Here is a 20124-nt window from a genome sequence, read left to right on the forward strand (position 1 = left end):
TGTGGACTTCCATCGATGTGCCTATTTGAATTCTATAGTGGTACTGGACAACATTTTGCCATGTTTGTGCTTGTGTGTGTGTACCTTTGAGGTTATTGTGTGTGTTCTCTGTAAGCTCCGCCTCTTCGTCACTCATTTCAGTGTTAGCTCCTCCCTCTTCTCGTTTCTCCTCCGCAGAGTTCTCCATCACTGCAGGAAAACACACACACCATTAAATATCTACTTGTAGTAGAAAACAAAGAAAGCCCCTATAATCCAGATTATAAAAGAAGATTTAAATAATGCCTTTTACATTTCCATGGTAAAAACTACAAACACATGAACTCACATTAACTTTGTAGCTAGCTAGCTAGCTAAATTACTTGAAATCCGGAAGCATTACATACAAACAAACGTCCTTTTTTATCATTTCTATCCCTGATGTTTTTAGGACAACAGCCCATGAATATTCAGACCAAGCAGACTAGCAGTGTGTGATGTAGATGGTTGTTGTCTGATAGGACTTTGCAAGGAAAAATGACAGGGTGCGCAGTGTTTTCATCTTCATCACAGCAGCCAGATGAGGAAGAGGAAGGCAGGTAGTGTTGAGTTTGAAGAAGAAGCGAAGGTGTTGTGTCAAACCAGCAGATATGACAGAATAAGCTGGTAGAGGACCTTTACCAACACATAGTACTACATCATTAAGTGAAACTCGGGTTCAACCAGGGTTTTTTCTGACACAACAGCCCTGCTGACTCTCATTCACTCTAAATGGAGCTCAGACACCCACCTCACCAATGCCTACATAGGAGACAGAGAGGTAAAATAAAGAAAAGATCATCTGGAGGACCCTAACTTTGACACCAGTTCTCAACAATTACTTGCTCAAATTCAGACAGACTTGGCACATCAATGGACATTCGTTAAAGAAAACAGAATTCAGTCTTTTTTTTAAATTTATTTCTGATTTTTCCCTTTTTCTCCCAATTTAGTGGCCAATTGATCCCTATTTTAATTCAAACAACCACCCTCATACTGCATGTGTTTGCCAACTGCATCTCTCTGGCCGGCAGTCTGGAAGGAGACGCCTCCCCACTTTCATGACAGGGCGAATCCAGGCCGAACCACTGCTTTTTCCGACACACACAGAGACGCATTCATGTGACGAACACAAGCCGACCCCGCCTCCCTCCCGAAGACACCGTTGCCAATTATCGCTGCTTCATCGAGTCCGGCCATAGTCGGATCTGACGAGACCGGGGCGCGAACCCCGGTCCCCAGTGGGCAACTGCATCAACACAAAGCCGATGCTTAGACTGCTACACCACCGTGGACTAGAATTCGGTCTTTAATGAGAAGCTAGGTAACGTTTAGTGGCTGTCTGTATTGTGTGAAGGAATAACCTACATTGACCTCAGACTCTGTAAGAGAACCAGCAACACAAGTCTGGCTCTGTGCCTAGTGGACCACAGGTATTACTACTATGGTTTACTGAGAGAGAGAGAGAGCGAGAGAGAGAAAGAGAGAGAGAGGGGCGAGAGGCCATGTTTCTGTCAAAGCATTGTTATGCACACTGAAATATCGCATTAGAAAAGCTGGACAGAAATGGCAAAATTAAAAAAAGTTCCTTGATAACACAAATGTTTTTTTGCATTCACTTGAGATGGTTCTGATTTTGTTGATTGAGTTTACGCATTACACGGGTGACGGAAACACATCTGCCAAATGAAAAAGGAAATGTGAATAGAACTGAATCACTTGGCTGGTCCAGTGGCGGTGAGCTTTCAACTGATTGCTACAGCGATTTACAGAACTGAATCACTTGATCATAGGGCCGAGCATTAAATCGATATTATATTGATATCGTGATATAAGACTAAATATCATCTGGGATATTGGATATCGTGACATCCCATCCATCAGCGGTCACTCGGGGTCGAGTATGACCGTCCTCCCTCTGGGTCCCTCTGGGTCTTCAGGTGGGTGTGGAGGCTGATCCTGGAGCCACATAATGGGAGGACGCCTGCATGTGACAGCTTTTTACATGGAGGGGCTGATGCTCCTGCAGCCACCACACAGTCCTTTGGCAGGGGGTGGCCAGTCCAATGGCATGGAGAACCAAGTTGATTGGTGACCACCCTCTGTTGCAGCCTTCATCCACCTTCACTGCCGTTGTGACCTGGAGACGACATCTGCCAGTTCCGCCGTTGTGGTCTTTGTTGGATCGCACTTCGTCTGGAACCTCCTCCTTGACCTATCAGCCTTGGGTGACTCTACCAGGAGCCAAGCTCCGGACAGCATAGCTCTTTAGCACACGCAAGCTTCTCCACCACGGCAAGGTGGCGATCCAGGAGATCAAGTGTTGTCTTTTCCTGATTTTAAATGCTGCATTACAGTAAGGAAATTTAATTTTCTTAACTTACATGACTGTTCTAGCTGTTATATTATTTGTCTCTATCTGTTTGGACATCATATCCACATTACTAATGAGTGTTTATCAAGAATGTCATGGTGTAAATATTTTTTAAGAGCACCAATAGTTATATGTATCTACTACTACTACTTTCAGCTGCTCCCGTTAGGGGGCGCCACAGCGGATCATCCGTATCCATCTCTTCCTGTCCTCTGTATCTTCCTCTGTCACACCAGCCACCTGCATGTCCTCCCTCACCACATCCATAAACCCCCTCTTTGGCCTTCCTCTTCTTCTCTTCCCTGGCAGCTCCATATTCAGCATCCTTCTCCCAGTATACCCAGCATCTCTCCTCCACACATGTCCAAACCATCTCAATCTTGTCTCTCTTGCTTTGTCTCCAAACCGTCCAACCTGAGCTGTCCCTCTAATATACTCGTTCCTAATCCTGTCCTTCTTCATCACTCCCAATGAAAATCTTATCATCTTCATCTCTGCCACCTCCAGCTCCACCTCCTGTCTTTTCATCAGTACCACTGTCTCCAAACCATACAACATAACTGGTCTCACCACCATCTTGTAAACCTTCCCTTTAACTCTTGCTGGTACCCTTCTGTCCCAAATCACTCCTGACACTCTTCTCCACCCACTCCACCCTGCCTGCACTCTCTTCTTCACCTCTCTTCTGCACTCCTCGTTACTTTGGACAGTTGACCCCAAGTATTTAAACTCATACACCTTCACCACCTCTACTCCTTGCATCCTGACCATTCCACTGTCCTCTCTCTCATTCATGCATAGGTTTTCCATCTTATTCCTACCGACTTTCAGTCATCTTCTCTCCAGTGCATACCCCCACCTCTCCAGGCTCCACCTGCACCCTACTCTCACTACGGGTCACAATGTCATCCACAAACTTCATCGTCCATGGAGACTCCTGCCTGATCTTGTCCATCAACCTGTCCATCACCATTGCAAACAAGAAAGGGCTCAGAGCCGATCCTTGATGTAATCCCACCTCCACCTTGAACCCATCTGTCATTCCAACCACACACCTCACCACTGCTACACCTCCCTCATATATATCCTGCACCACTCTTACATACTTCTCTGCTACTCCCGACTTCCTCATACAATACCACACCTCCTCTCTCGGCACCCTGTCGTATGCTTTCTCTAAATCTACAAAGACACAGTGTACCTCCTTCTGGCCTTCTCTATACTTCTCCATCAACATTCTCAAAGCAAACATCACATCTGTGGTGCTCTTTCATGGCAGGAAGCCATACTGCTGCTGCTGATCATCATCTTTCCAATTATCTGTATAATATCTTCAAAATTGTGTCAAAAATATTGGGACATTTGACTTTTTTCATCCCATCGTCCAGCCTAACTTGATCATCTGTTTCTTCATCTTAACTGGTTCATCTTTGTTATTCTTGAAGTCTGGAGACCTGACGTAGGACACGGAAACTACGCGCAGGCTTTCACTCACTTCAACAGATCTGATGGAAATGCAACTCGTTTTTATTTGATTTTTTGCAACTTTAGAAAAGTTTGCTTCAGACTCGACTGACAACACGATGGGAACACAGCCAGACCAGAGGGGCAGAAGCTGTTTAGATGACGTCTTCAGCTGGCATACAAAATGGGAGATGTGGTGAATTCGTCAGATTTCCAAGCATGACAAGGCCAGACTGAGGAGAGGAGAGGAGAAAGGAAGAGAAAGAGGAGATGAGATGGAGGGAGAACACGAGGAAAGAGGGGTGGGTTTTGAGAGAGGATAGAAGAGGAAAGAACAGAGGTAATTACTGTTTCCTGTTTCTCAGCCCCCACAGGAAGAGCTGGCCACTTCCTCCTCCTCACCATTACTCTGTGTGTGTGTGTGTGAGAGAGAGAGAGAGAGAGAGAGAGAGAGAGAGAGAGAGAGAGAGAGAGAGAGAGAGAGAGAGAGAGAGAGAGAGAGAGAGAGAGAGACATTCCATGGAAAAAGGCAAAGAAAAAAGCAGGGGATGCGGAAGAGAAAGCATAAAGGTTGACGTCTTAAAAGTAAAACAAGAAAAGCAAAGGCCTGAAAAACAAGATGGAGAATGAAGGTGACGTTCCGAGTGAAAGGCGGTACATTTTAAAAGTGAGGTGAACAGATGTAGAAAGGATGAGAAGACGAGGAAATAAAATGAAAGGAAGAGAGGAAAAGAGAGAAAAGAGATGAGATGAGGTGAGAAGAGAACAGAAGTGAAGTGAGGGGGAGAACAGGAGGCAGAAGAGAGGAGAAGATTCCATAAACTCTGACCCAAGCAGTCAAGAGTGACTGGTGACAACTGGCTCTGTGTGTGTGCGTGTGTGTGCGCGTGTGTGCACGTGTGTGTGTGTGTGTGTGTGTGTGTGTGTGCACGTGTGTGTGTGTGTGTGTGTGTGTGTGTGTGTGAGAGAGAGAGAGACTACACCTGCTACAGCCATGTTACAGTTTGCCATGTCTCACCAGTGATGCATGGGGGTCACTGAAAACACACACACACACGCACACATTTCAAACTAAGCCCAAGATTGTTTTTTTCATTAGCCAAGCATCCCTCCTGCTCAACACACACACACACACACACACACACACACACACACACACACACACACACACACACGCAGGGTTGTGATTGGCTGCGAAGGTGCTGGAGCAGCACTTTTTACAGGCTGCTATAACAAACAGCAACAGATGGTTGGAAGCAGAGGGCAGGGGGGAGGAGGGAAGGGGAGGAGGGGGAAGAGGAGGAGGGGGAAGAGACTGGAGAGATGGGGAGAGAGGAAGAGTGAAGGAGAGAGGGTTAAAAGGGGGTAGTTCGATAGAGATGTCTATGATGTTTGCTTTGAAGAAAAGACAATCGCATGAAGGAAGGAAGGACGGAGAGGCAGATTCAAAGAAGGAGGTCAGATGAAAAGAGGGAGGACATGAATGGAGGACATGAAGGATGGAGAAAAGGATGAAAGAGAGTCATACTGGAACATGATGTTGCACAACTGTGGTTATCCGATTTTCAACAGACAGAAACAGCCATCAGACAAAAAGCAGAAACTATCACTTCATGAAAGTGACGGATCATCTCTCCATCATTCCAAACAGACACGGACCCGCCAACAGCAAAGCGACTCCCCAGCTACTGTGACCACCGCTCACCTCTAGCCGACGACCCGCCACCGCAAACCACGCGGCTACGCAGGCAGGACGCAGGCAGGACGCAGGCAGGACGCAGCCCTCCACCCCTGCTGGGGTGGTTTCCACCAACACACCACACTCTAGAAACACAGTCCACTCCCCCACAGTATTTACTGGGCTTACTGGTACAGTATTACATTACATTACATTATATTATATTGATTATTACATTACATGAAATACAGATGGAGGAGATGCAGGTCCCATTTATCCCAGCAAAGAACGTTTTCTTACCGTCACCTGGGTTGACTGAAAACTTTTATTCAAAATTGTGAAAAAACATTAAATATAAAGGGGGTGGAGAGAGAGGCTGCTTGCTAGTGTTGCTGCGGCAACCAACAAAACTCCGACCAATCAGATTGCTTGGTTCAAACTACACATTGTACGGGACGAGGTGATCGACCGATGAAAAAGAAAGCCAAGGTAAAACTACGGTTTGTGGAGTTAGATTATGATTTAAACTGTCGACCCCAGGGAACAATATAAGATAAGCAGCTCATACAATTCACATCTGCATGTCTGGAAGTCAGTCCCCCCCCCTTTTTCTCCCCAATTGTATCCGGCCATCTACCCCACTCTTCCGAGCCATCCCAGTCGCTGCTCCACCCCCTCTGCTGATCCAGGGAGGGCTGCAGACTACCACATGCCTCCTCCCATACATGTGGAGTCACCAGCCGCTTCTTTTCACCTGACAGTGAGGAGTTTCACCAGGGGACGTAGCGCGTGGGAGCGTCACGCTATTCCCCCCAGTTCCCCCTCGCCTGACCAACCACAGGAGGCGCTAGTGCAGTGACCAGGACACATTCCCATCTCCGGCTTACCACCCGCACACACGGCCAATGGTGTCTGTAGAGACGCTTGACCAAGCCGGAGGCAACACGGGGATTTGAACCGCCGACCCCCGTGTTGGTCGGCAACGGAATAGACTGCCACACCACCTGGACACCCTAGAAGTCAGTTTTAACCAGGATGTCCTCATCATGGAGGACTCCATGTAAACCATGTGAAGGTATCAGAGAAGTCCCCCGGATGTCTGGTGTAAACGCTCTGACGTCGCCTGGGCTCAGCACACGGCCAGTAAGACTGGGAGCACTGGGATGGCGGCTCATCACATCAGGTGTGTGTTAAAGGACCCTGCTGGTCTGATTCATACTGGCTGCCTCCCCAGTCACTTCCACCATGTGGTCTGAGGAAGCTGGTCTGGGCTTTACGTGTTTTGTCTCTTCTGTATTGAAGAGGGACACCGGTGGAGGTTCTCAGCATTGAGTCTATGTGATGTCACGTATCGCTCTTCCAGCAGACTGCATGGCGCCTCCTAGTGGCACTACAACAGACCTACAGAAACATTCACTACTGCATCACTACAGGACAAACCACCAACACACGTGTATATTTACCTCAAATGTACTAATCTTCTACACACACATCACATTCTCTAAGCAGCTGTGTTTAACAGCCTCCGCTCTTCCTTCCTGTTGCGTAGTGACGACTTCAGCCTCACTGAGATGCTGTCTGACCTACTACTGCTGTCTGCGTTTGTGTTGGTGACCACGAAATGGAAGGTAAATCTACTGAAGCTGTCGCTGCAAGTCGCTCTGGAAGAAACGATGAATCCAAATATCCAATGTTAAAGTCTGCCTTCATCGTGTGTGTTCAGAGAGATACATATTAGATCAGTATTCCATTAACGGATTACATACTTTCATAATCTCCATATTTATCTGATGTTGACTTCTGTATTTAAAACCAACATCAGCCTGGTGGTGGTGTGAGGTTACAGAGCAGAGCAGCCAAGCACACACACACACACACACACACACACACACACACACACACACACACACATCACTGTGTGTGCGTGTGTGTGTGTGTGTGACAGAGAACTGTGAGGTAGCTGATGTTACATCTGTTCCCAGCCATCATTCTCACTCTAGCCACGACACTCTCTCCTGACACACACACGCACGCACACACACACACACACGCACACACACACACACACACACACACACACACCAACAGTCTCGCACATCCTTGTGAAAGAAAAAAAGAGAAAGTCAATGTTAGAGCTGGGGAGTATCGTTTGTGCATGTGTGTGTGTGTGTGCATGTGCATGTGTGCGTGTGTGTGTGTGTGCATGTGCATGTGCATGTGTGCGTGTGTGTGTGTGTGCATGTGCATGTGCATGTGTGCGTGTGTGTGCATGTGTGTGTGTGTGTGAGACACAGAGAGATGGAAAGTTGTCTCTCTCTGCCAAAGTGCTGCAAACAAATGACTGCTGCTCCCTCATTCCATCCCTTCCTTCTCTCTCTCCGTCTCTCATATACTTCTCTTAATGCAGCCCAGCTCTCTCTCCAACGTCCACTGTCATCCTGTCTCATACATACATACACAAATACAGCACACGTCGACTCCCGCCTCCCCCTTCCTTCCCCCTCCTCTCTCTCCAGCGTGTGTATCATCCTTTAAACTCACATTATCTGCAGACATCTTTACATCCTAAATCATCTGTACATCTGCACATCCTAAATCATCTTTACATCCCAAATTATCTATATATCCTAAATCATCTGCACCTTTACATCCTAAAATCATCTCTACATTCTAAATCATCTTTACATCCTAAATCATCTGCACATCCTAAATCATTTTTACATCTCTACACCCTAAATCATCTGCACATCCTAAATCATCTTTACATCCTAAATCATCTGCACCTTTACATCCTAAAATCATCTCTACATTCTAAATCATCTCTACATTCTAAATCATCTCTACATTCTAAATCATCTTTACATCCTAAATCATCTTTACATCCTAAATCATCTGCACATCCTAAATCATTTTTACATCTCTACACCCTAAATCATCTTTACATCCTAAATCATCTTTACATCCTAAATCAAACCGACCACGGCAGCGTGTACTGACTTCAGCATCTTCCCCACACCTGACGGCCTCAGCTGAACACACATTCTGCGTCCAGGTGGGAATGTAACACACACACAGCACCTGTCTACAGAGGCCAGCTCCACACAGCTGACAGACGGGGCCGGGGGGCGGTGGGCGGGGGAGAGGCCGGGGGGGGGTTTACCCCCTCAAAACGTGGTTATTTGGTTTTGCGTCTGGTGGCATGGTGCAATTCACCATGTACACTGACGGGTAAGCTAGAGGGACTGGAAGTCACACTCTCACTTCGGGATAGTTTGGAAAATATAACAGGTTTTGTCCATGGCCAATACCACCCTAATCCAGACAAACTGGCTTTGCCACATTGAAAACCAGCTGAAAGTTTTCCGTCCACACTCATTTTCATAAAGTTCGTTTGTTGAGAAACACACTACAGAGACGCTTTAAAGGTACACATGCGGTTTTGCACGTTATAGCTTATTTACTACAAAGTGAATACTGTATATTACTCAGCCATTTTATGAAGTGTGCCGCAGTGTTTCAGATGGGGTTTTTCCGCCCAATCACACTTGGTCAATTACCCCACTCTTCTGAGCCGTCCCGGTCTCTGCTCTACCCCCTCTGCTGATCTGGGGAGGGACTCCATACATGTGGAGTCACCAGCCACTTCTTCTCACCTGACCGTGAGGAGTTTCACCAGGGGGACGTAGCACGTAGGAGGATCATGCTATCCCCCCCCAGTTCCCCCTCTCCCCCAAACAGGCGCCCCAACTGACCAGAGGAGGCGCTAGTGCAGCAACCAGGACACATACCCACATCTGGCTTCTCCCCCACAGACACACCCAATCGTGTCTGTAGGGACGCCCGACCAAGCCGGAGGTAACACATGGATGATCCCCGTGTGGGTAGGCAACAGAATAGACCGCCAAGCCACCCGGACGCCCTGTGTTTCAGGGTCTTTTTTTAATATGTTTTTCCTTCCTTTCAGGCAGCCATTGGTTCCTGTTCGGAAAGAAAGAAAGAAGAAATAAAGCAATACAAGACCGGCAGACAGAGACACGTTCAGAACGTGGGCTTCATCAGGATGAAGGCGTGGATGGAAAATCACTTATGTGTGTTCACAACGTGGGCTTCATCAGGATGAAGGCCTGGACGGTGAATCACTGATGTGTGTTCACAACGTGGACTTCATCAGGATGAAGGCCTGGACAGAGGATCACTGATGTGTGTTCACAACGTGGACTTCATCAGGATGAAGGCCTGGACGGTGAATCACTGATGTGTGTTCACAACGTGGGCTTCATCAGGATGAAGGCCTGGACAGAGGATCACTGATGTGTGTTCACAACGTGGACTTCATCAGGATGAAGGCCTGGACAGAGGATCACTGATGTGTGTTCACAACGTGGACTTCATCAGGATGAAGGCCTGGACAGAGGATCACTGATGTGTGTTCACAACGTGGACTTCATCAGGATGAAGGCCTGGACAGAGGATCACTGATGTGTGTTCACAACGTGGGCTTCATCAGGATGAAGGCCTGGACGGTGAATCACTGATGTGTGTTCATAACGTGGACTTCATCAGGATGAAGGCCTGGACAGAGGATCACTGATGTGTGTTCACAACGTGGACTTCATCAGGATGAAGGCCTGGACAGAGGATCACTGATGTGTGTTCACAACGTGGACTTCATCAGGATGAAGGCCTGGACAGAGAATCACTGATGTGTGTTCACAACGTGGACTTCATCAGGATGAAGGCCTGGACAGAGAATCACTGATGTGTGTTCACAGCGTGGACTTCATCAGGATGAAGGCCTGGACAGAGAATCACTGATGTGTGTTCACAACGTGGACTTCATCAGGATGAAGGCCTGGACAGAGGATCACTGATGTGTGTTCACAACGTGGACTTCATCAGGATGAAGGCCTGGACAGAGGATCACTGATGTGTGTTCACAACGTGGACTTCATCAGGATGAAGGCCTGGACAGAGGATCACTGATGTGTGTTCACAACGTGGACTTCATCAGGATGAAGGCCTGGACAGAGGATCACTGATGTGTGTTCACAACGTGGACTTCATCAGGATGAAGGCCTGGACAGAGAATCACTGATCAGGATGAAGGCCACCAGCTAGATGCTGCTACCCAACATGTTCAGGGTTGTTCAGTAGGTCAGTCTAGTAGACCAGTCCAGCAGAGAACCACCAACTGGAGGAAGTCTTTCACTCACACCCTCACACTTTACACCTTCACACTTTACACCTTCACACTCACTCCTTCACTCACACACTAGCTGCAGGAGTGTGTGTGTGTGTGTGTGAAGCTGTACCCCCATGATCCTCGTGTTGAGGAGACCGGGAAATGATGGATGGATGAATGGAGGGTGGGGTGGGCGTTAGGGCTGGGCGGTACCATGACTTTTTACATTATATCGATATATTTTCAAACAAGATGCAGGATGAGACAACACTGTTTATGTCAATACAGTTTGATGTTGCGTTAAAATACGTAATCCGTTTCTTAACACCTGAACGACCGGGACTTCACCCCTACCTGAAACTACCATGGGCGGTCACCATGACGACCGGGTTCTAAACTCTATACTGTGTCAAGATAAATACCCACCTGAGATATTACTGCATTACATATGTTAGTGTGTCTGTTAGGAAACTAACTAGCAACACAATTAACATTTTAACAACTTTAATACTATTTTTACATAGTTGAATATGGCTGCTGTCCACGCCAGTAAATACTGCAGCGCCTTGGTGGGAGCCATGGTGCGTCTGTAATGGCGTCTGTTACCAGACATGTTGCACATAATCACAAGTCAGGTTTAGACTGTTTGTCTGCACTGGAGGATGCTAGTGTGTTTCTAGTGTGTTTCTAGGACACAGCAATGAACTTCACGAAGGAAATGACGCGACCAACACACGTCATAAATACTGACGTGACGCACACCATCACAAGACGGTCATGTTGACCCCTCATGGTGGTTTTAGGTAGAGCTTATCTTAACTTTACCCCCAGTTCCCCCCTCCCCCCACACAGGTGCCCCAACTGACCTGAGGAGGCGCTAGTGCAGAGACCAGGACACATACCCACATCCGGCTTCCCACCCGCAGACACGGCCAATTGTGTCTGTAGGGACGCCTGATCAAGCCGGAGGTAACGCCGGGATTCAATCTGGCGATCCCCGTGTTGGTAGGCAATGGAATAGACCGCCACGCCACCCGGATGCCCCTAAAACTAATTTTAATGCAAACATACGCAGTTTTAGGAGAATTCAGGGAAAACAGTCAAAATGGCAGCCATGGTTGTTCTAATGTTAAAAAGGGGGTTTGGCAAAACTCCAGTGGTCGCCAATATAATGTTAGCACGATATGTAGCTAGCACTGTTAGCAGCAAACACCCAGCAAACAGTCTGACATGACTGACTATATGACTGCTGCTCTGCAGCCATGCATGGCGTCCCTACTGGTTTCAGTAAGGTTGCTGCTCTGCAGCCCTGCATGGCGTCCCTACTGGTTTCAGTAAGGTTGCTGCTCTGCAGCCCTGCATGGCGTCCCTACTCGTTTCAGTAAGGTTGCTGCTCTGCAGCCCTGCATGGCGTCCCTACTGGTTTCAGTAAGGTTGCTGCTCTGCAGCCATGCATGGCGTCCCTACTGGTTTCAGTAAGGTTGCTGCTCTGCAGCCCTGCATGGCATCCATAATGGTTTCAGTAAGGTTGCTGCTCAGCAACCATGCATGGCGTCCATAATGGTTTCAGTAAGGTTGCTGCTCAGCAACCATGCATGGCGTCCCTACTCGTTTCAGTAAGGTTGCTGCTCAGCAACCATGCATGGCGTCCCTACTGGTTTCAGTAAGGTTGCTGCTCTGCAGCCCTGCATGGCATCCCTACTGGTTTCAGTGAGGTTGCTGCTCTGCAGCCCTGCGTGGCGTCCCTGCTGGTTTCAGTAAGGTTGCTGCTCTGCAGCTCTGCATGGCGTCCCTACTCGTTTCAGTAAGGTTGCTGCTCTGCAGCCCTGCATGGCATCCATAATGGTTTCAGTAAGGTTGCTGCTCAGCAACCATGCATGGCGTCTATAATGGTTTCAGTAAGGTTGCTGCTCAGCAACCATGCATGGCGTCCCTACTCGTTTCAGTAAGGTTGCTGCTCAGCATCCATGCATGGCGTCCCTACTGGTTTCAGTAAGGTTGCTGCTCAGCAGCCCTGCATGGTGTCCCTACTAGTTTCAGTAAGGTTGCTGCTCAGCATCCATGCATGGCGTCCCTACTAGTTTCAGTAAGGTTGCTGCTCAGCATCCATGCATGGCGTCCCTACTGGTTTCAGTAAGGTTGCTGCTCAGCAGCCCTGCATGGTGTCCCTACTAGTTTCAGTAAGGTTGCTGCTCAGCAGCCCTGCATGGTGTCCCTACTAGTTTCAGTAAGGTTGCTGCTCAGCAGCCCTGCATGGTGTCCCTACTGGTTTCAGTAAGGTTGCTGCTCAGCAGCCCTGCATGGTGTCCATAATGGTTTCAGTAAGGTTGCTGCTCAGCAGCCCTGCATGGTGTCCATAATGGTTTCAGTAAGGTTGCTGCTCAGCAGCCCTGCATGGTGTCCCTACTAGTTTCAGTAAGGTTGCTGCTCGGCAGCCCTGCATGGCGTCCATAATGGTTTCAGTAAGGTTGCTGCTCCGCAGCCATGCACGGCATCTACACTGGTTTCAGTAAGGTTTCTGCTTGGCAGCTCTGCATGGCATCCATACTGGTGTCAGTAAGGTTGCTGCTCCGCAGCTCTGCATGGCATCCCTACTGGCTTCAGTTAGGTCTCAGCAGCCTTTCATGGCGTCCCTACTGGTTTCAGTAAGGTTGCTGCTCGGCAGCCCTACATGGCGTCCATACTGGTTTCAGTCAGGCTGCTGTTCAGCAGCCATTCATGACGTCCATACTGGTCTCAGTAAGGTTGCTGCTCGGCAGCCCTGTATGGTGTCCATACTGGTTTCAGTCAGGTTGCTGCTCAGCAGCCATTCATGGCATCCATACTGGTTTCAGTAAGGCTATTGCTCAGCAGCCATGCATGGCATCCATACTGGTTTCAGTCATGCTGCTGCTTGGCAGCCCGCCTGGTGCAGCATACAGCTTGACACCTGGGACGAACTAAAGAGAAGGCTGAAAGCCAAACTGGTGGCAAATATGACACCCGTTGTACAAAGCAAAGACCACAAATGACACCATCTCCCTCTCTCTCCGTCTACACCTCTCCATCTTAATCACTCCATCTCTGTGCCACTTTCCAGGCTTTTCTAACCAGCCCTGCGAGGTCAGAGGAGGGGGGAGGGGGGAGGAGAGGATCCAGTGACCATATGTTGGCTATTTATTACCTCCACCCTTAACTGTCATTCACCCCCTCTGTGTCTATCTCTTTCTCACACACACACACACACACACCAACCACTCACAGCAAACTTTTTTTGTCATTTGTCATCCATTTTGTTTCAGTTGTGTTGAAAAAGACAACTGAGATGCTGGCAAGTTACAATGATCACCATCAGAGAATTTTCTAGAACAATGCTAATTCATCATCTGCCCAGGTGTCTTCTCGTTAAATTTACATGTATGTGGAGATGCTCATGTGAAAAGCCACAGAAAGGCTTAATTTATTTTATTTTTTTGTTGGGGGGGGGGGTTCCCCCCTTTTCTCCCCAATTGTACCCGGCCAATTACCCCACTCTTCCGAGCCGTCCCGGTCTCTGCTCCACCCCCTCTGCTGATCTGGGGAGGGCTTCAGACTACCACATGCCTCCTCTGATACATCTGGAGTCACCAGCCACTTCTTTTCACCTGACAGTGAGGAGTTTGACCAGGGGGACGTAGCACGTGGGAGGATCACGCTAGTCCCCCCAGTCCCCTGCCCCCCAAATAGGCGCCCCGACCAATCGACCAGAGGAGGCATTAGTGCAGCGACCAGGACATACCCACATCCGGCTTCTCACCTGCAGACATGGCCAATTGTGTCCGTAGGGACGCCTGACCAAGCTGCAGGTAACACAGGGACTCAAACCGGCGATCCCCGTGTTTGTAGGCAATGGAATAGACCACCACGCCACCCAGATGCCCCAATTTAAGTTATTTTAAAGACCGAATATGAGCGAACAGTACAGAATATGTGCATGTGAGGCTAAGCCAGTGAAGCAGGACAGCATGATAGGACTGATGGAAAGAAGTGATGATAGCACATTAAGCTAACGAGGCTAACTCTCACCATACAATACACACACAACTGACCCTGCACATATGTAGGCTTAATGTAAGGAATGTAGTGATGACGTCATCTAAAGGTAATCAAGCTGGTTAAAAATGAGACTGATCCAGACAACACTGAAGCTCTCCATCTCTTCTTCTCTTCCATCGCTCTCTCTCTCTCTCTCTCTCTCTCTCTCTCTCTCTCACAATCACAACAGGAAACACACTCACTGACGAGTCACAAGAGAACACTTTGCTCCTTCCCTCTGTGTGTGTGTGTGAGAGAGAGAGAGAGAGAGAGCGAGAGCGAGAGCGAGAGAGAGAGAGATTGATGAGCATTCCCTCAGTTCGAGAGAGGATGAGCCTCCTCCCTCAACCTCACACTCGTCTGTCAGAACCCCTCCTCCACTCCTGTCCTGCTCCTCTCAGAGTTTGGTGTCCTGACTCGTTACATAGTAAACTACACCACACACCCACCCACACATCCCAGGACATGTGCAGCAGGTCAGCTGGCTCACCATCTCTGTCTTTCTTTCTCATCAGTTTTTATTTCTTCTTTTTATGTCAAGCGCTTTCCTCCAACTTAACCCAAATCTCTCTCTCCAGTTCTCACCCTCGCTGTCTTGTTCATAAACCTCAAGCTTGCAAAGGTCAAACTATCCAGGATATTCTATGTCTACAGAGACACAGAGAGAGAGAGAGAGACAGAGACAGGGAGACAGAGAGAGAGACAGACAGAGACGGAGAGAGGCTTACTAGTTAGAACTAGTTGTGGGTTAATGTGTGTTGGGTTCAATCAGAGTGACAGGTTCTTTCCTGTGTGTGTGTGTGTGTGTGTGTGTGTGTGTGTGTGTGCATGACAAAGACTGAGCTCCATCTGGTTATAGATTGACCAGCATGTGTGTGTGTGTGTGTGAGACAGAGACAGAGGCAGACAGAGAGAGAGACAGAGACAGAGACAGACAGAGAGAGAGACAGAGAGAGAGAGAGAGAGAGAGAGAGAGAGAGAGAGAGAGACAGAGACAGAGACAGAGACAGAGAGGGAGATGTAACGGGAGGAGGGGGGACTGAACTATCTGTCAACGGAAAATATCTTAGAGCTCTCAGCCAATTAGAAGATTCCTTTACTCACTCTCTCTCCAATTCTCTCTCTCCCTCTCACACACACACATTATGTAAACCCTTCACTGTCCCTTGTGCTCTTCATTTAGTTGTGATTATTTTGATCTATAAGTTAAAACTTATGTTTAATCTCATTTATGAGAGGCAGATGCTGTATTATATGTTCACATCTCCGACTGTGTGTGTGTGTGTGTGTGTGTGTGTGAATAAGTGTTTAACTGCTGTAACCAAAGCGACCAAACCTAAACCTAAGAAAAGAAAAAAATGAAACAGAAAGACAAAATGAAGGAAGAGAGGGTTGCCAAGGTAACGTGCCATGCACACAACCATGAGGCTGATCTGAGATCAGACCAATGGGAGGAAACAGGAAATGGGTTCGTGACTCAAAGGTCTGGATGGGGATGACACAGGAGGGCGGGGCCCTGAGACGGCTACTTGGGCCTTGGTTTGATCACATGACCAGAGATGCACTGCTGGCCAGGAGCAGTACATGCAGTGTATGAAGTAGGCTGCTTGACTGCTTGTTCATGATTAGGAGACCCTAAAGCGGGTGTAAGATGGAAGGATGCTGAAGAACGAAAGGAAATGATTGCAGATGAGTGGAAAAAGCGTGGTATGGAGGGGGCAACCATGCGGAACGAATGAGAATGATGGAAAGATGAAGACTGGCTTATCTGGGGGCGGAGCGCGATGCATTCGAAGCGCAAGGCAACTTTTACAGGTCAGAGAGAAGAAGTGAGAAGAAGGGACAGAGAGAGACAGAGAAGGAGCGAGAGAGCTAGGGGAAGAGCAAGAAACAGAGAGAGGAAAAGAGAAAGAGCAGAGATAGAAGAGGGAGAGAAAAGGAGAAGGATGGGGAGAGATTGAGACAGGAAAAGATGAGACGATAGAGATAGGCAGCGAAAACAGACAGACTGGCAACTGAGCGAGAGAGAGAGACAGAAAGTGACCGAGAGAGAGAGAGAGAGAGAGAGAGAGAGAGAGAGAGAGAGAGAGAGAGAGAGAGAGAGCTTGAGAGAGAGAGAGAGAGAGAGAGAGCTTGAGAGAGACAATTGAATTGAGAAAGAGAACAAGAAAGAGACGGCGAGAGAGACAGAGCAAGAGAGCAAGGGAGAGAGCGCAAGAGAGAGCGAGAGAGAGCACGAGAGACAGCAAGAGAGACAGTGAGAGAGAGACAGCAAGAGAGACAGAGAGCGAGAGAGAGAGAGAAAGTGAGAGAGAGACAACAAGAGAGAGCAAGAGACAGAGAGAGTGACAGAGAGAGTGAGAGAGAGAGAGCAAGAGACAGAGAGAGGGAGAGAGAGAGAGGGGAGAGAGAGAGAGAGAGAGAGCAAGAGACAGAGAGAGGGAGAGAGAGAGAGAGAGGGGAGAGAGAGAGAGAGAATGGGAGAAAGAGAAAAGTAAGAAAGTACGACAGTGGACAGAAAAACTGACGGATGGATGGATGGATGGATGGACAGATGGAGAGATGGCTAGCGGGGGGCAGGCAGAGTGTCAGCCGGTAGGTCGGTGGAGCATATTTACCCGTCCTGTCAGCCGCCTAAACGAACGCTCGCACGCACGGCCAGGCTCGATGCTGGGAGGGGAAGGGGCGTGGCTTTGGGGGCGGGGCTTTGCGATGTGCCGTCCCACCGTGCTGTGTGTGTGTGTGTGTCTGCAACCACTGTTCACACTGCAGGGGGAGAACACAGAGAGACAAGACGTCAGTAACACACACAGACAAATACCCACAGAAAACATATATACACACACACACACACACACACACACACACACACACACTGTTACGCTGGTACACACAAACTCATGTGCAGACAAAAGATGCATGTCAAATGTCAAACATCAAACACACAATAAATATGCACAACAAATTAATAATAAAAATGAACATGCAAATATACTGCTCGCTCATCTGAACCCATGCAGCCAAACAGGAGGTTTTCATTGTGTGCGTGTGCGTGTGCGTCTGTGTGTGTGTGTCTGGCCATTCACACAGTGATACAATCAACACAGCCAGATTACAGGCGGTGTGTAAACATACAAATTCAATTCGAACACACGGTCTGCTGAGCCCTCCCTCCTGAGACAGACTGTCTGCTGTACCGGCTTCCAGGCGGTGGTTCTACAAGACCTGCATGCTGACACCATGTGGGCGTGAACGGCACCCCTCAAACCCGCTCATACTGTGGCGGAAACACCTCCATCTGAACTCAGTCACTGCCCAGCGCTCTTCCTGGTCTACTTAGTCCACATGTACACGCTCTTCCAGGTCCACCTAGTCCACACATACACACTCTTCCTGGTCTACCTAGTCCACACATACACTCTTCCTGGTCCACCTAGTCCACACATACACGCTCTTCCTGTTCCACCTAGTCCACACATACACACTCTTCCTGGTCTACCTAGTCCACACATACACGCTCTTCCTGGTCTGCCGAGTCCACAAGTACACGCTCTTCCTGGCCGTGTCTGCGGGTGGGAAGCCGGATGTGGGTATGTGTCCTGGTCGCTGCACTAGCGCCTCCTCTGGTCGGTCGGGGCGCCTGTTCGGGGGGAAGGGGAACTGGGGGGACTAGCGTGATCCTCCTACGTGCTACGTCCCCCTGGTGAAACTCCTCACGGTCAGGTGAAAAGAAGCGGCTGGCGACTCCACATGTATCGGAGGAGGCACGTGTTGGTCTGCAGCCCTCCCTGGATCAGCAGAGGGGGTGGAGCAGAGACCGGGACGGCTCGGAAGAGTGGGGTAACTGGCTCTGTGCATAACTGTAGTCCTCTGACTTCCGGTTTCTACTGCAGCGGTCATACCAGTTTCCTGTGTGTTGGCGTGCGCTGTTGACAATGGTGTATTTTTCGCGATGCCTGCAAGATTTACCATGGATAAATGTCAACCACATGCACACAACTGTCCACACACTTTCACCTGCACCTCCCAGCACACGGGTGAGAAGTTTCAAGTTGTACATATCAAGTTACATCCACAATGATGAGGATGAGGACACGCATCCTCATCATCGTGGAGGTAACTTGCAGGCATCGCGAAAAATATGCCATTGTCAACAGCACACGCCAACAAACAGGAAACCGGTACGACCGCTGCAGTAGAAACCGGAAGTCAGTGGACTACAGTTGTGCACAGAGTTGATTGGCCAAGTACAACTGGGAGAAAATGGGGGGTCCAAATAATAATAATTTTTTTTAAATTATGTAACACATCAAAAGGTTCATTAGGGTGAAAAGCCCAAGCCTTGATTTATTCGGCCAAATCAAATGAGTTATATTTCCATAAAAAAATGAAGTTCGAGATGTAAAGTAATCATGTGGTGTCTTTCTCATCACACGGTAATGGAACATATGGGGTGTTTTACGCCAGTCTTTACAGCCACTAGTGATGTGAACAAACCTTTTACAGCATCAGAACACATTAGAAACTCACACTTAGTTGTTGTTTACTGTTAGTCCTTGTATTAAGACACCTGTCAATCAATCTGGAGTGACAGCAGCTTCCTGTTCTGTTGTAATTTGGCTGCAGCACGACCCTTTGGCTTACATTTGAATCACGGATTGTACCTTTAAATACTGATATTCATATTTACACTTCTAATTTGTTTATCATTTACATTTTCTGGAGTCACATGAAGGCACACGGGCAGACTCCTGAAAATTAAAGAAAACAGATCCTGCACAATGCACGATCTTTTTTTTTTTTTGCGGACGAGTGCAAACGGAGGTGAGGTTTGTCAGGAGTAAACTCTGCCCTGATTGGCTGACCTGAGCTCGCCTCCTGATGCCTGCATCACCGTGGCGACAGCAGCGCATAAAGTGGCACCCCGAGTGAACTCTGAGGCTTAGGAGGAACTAAAGATGGCAGAGGTCCTGATGAGCACCAAGGAGGACACGAGACTTAGACACAAAGAGGATCATCTCACACTACGATGGAGGAGGAGGAGGGGTGGGATGAAGAACAGGGGTGAGACAAGATTTTAACAGAAAGAAACAGTGGGAAGAGCACAGATAGCTCATGGAAGGATGGATGGAAGGATGAGCAGAGAAAAGGGGGAGGACGTGGACAGCAACAGATTAAGAGATTAGACGCTGGTACCACTAATTAGGAGTCAGCCAAGAAGGAGAGGAGAGAAGAAGAGGAGAGGAGGTGTTCAGCTAGGGCTGGGCAATAATCTAAAATTATTGTTTATTGTCTTTCAGTGGTATTATATTGGGATGCAATTTCAATATTGTTATATCATTATATATAATTTTC

At 48.2% G+C, this 20124-nt stretch overlaps 1 protein-coding gene across 1 annotated transcript in view; it reads right to left on the minus strand.

Annotated features, from left to right (window-relative positions):
* rreb1a (ras responsive element binding protein 1a) overlaps nt 1-20124 on the minus strand; it is a 109984-nt gene that overhangs the window by 46113 nt on the left and 43747 nt on the right. Inside the window, exons 2-3 of the mRNA XM_056299694.1 lie at nt 17388-17535; nt 85-189 (exon numbers count right to left, since the gene is read on the minus strand). Coding sequence (XP_056155669.1) covers nt 85-187 — 103 coding nt within the window. The 5' untranslated portion in view covers nt 188-189; nt 17388-17535. The remainder of the gene's footprint in view (nt 1-84; nt 190-17387; nt 17536-20124) is intronic.

This window comes from Lampris incognitus, chromosome 19 (assembly GCF_029633865.1).
Source record: "Lampris incognitus isolate fLamInc1 chromosome 19, fLamInc1.hap2, whole genome shotgun sequence".
In the NCBI taxonomy this organism is placed as follows: domain Eukaryota; kingdom Metazoa; phylum Chordata; class Actinopteri; order Lampriformes; family Lampridae; genus Lampris; species Lampris incognitus.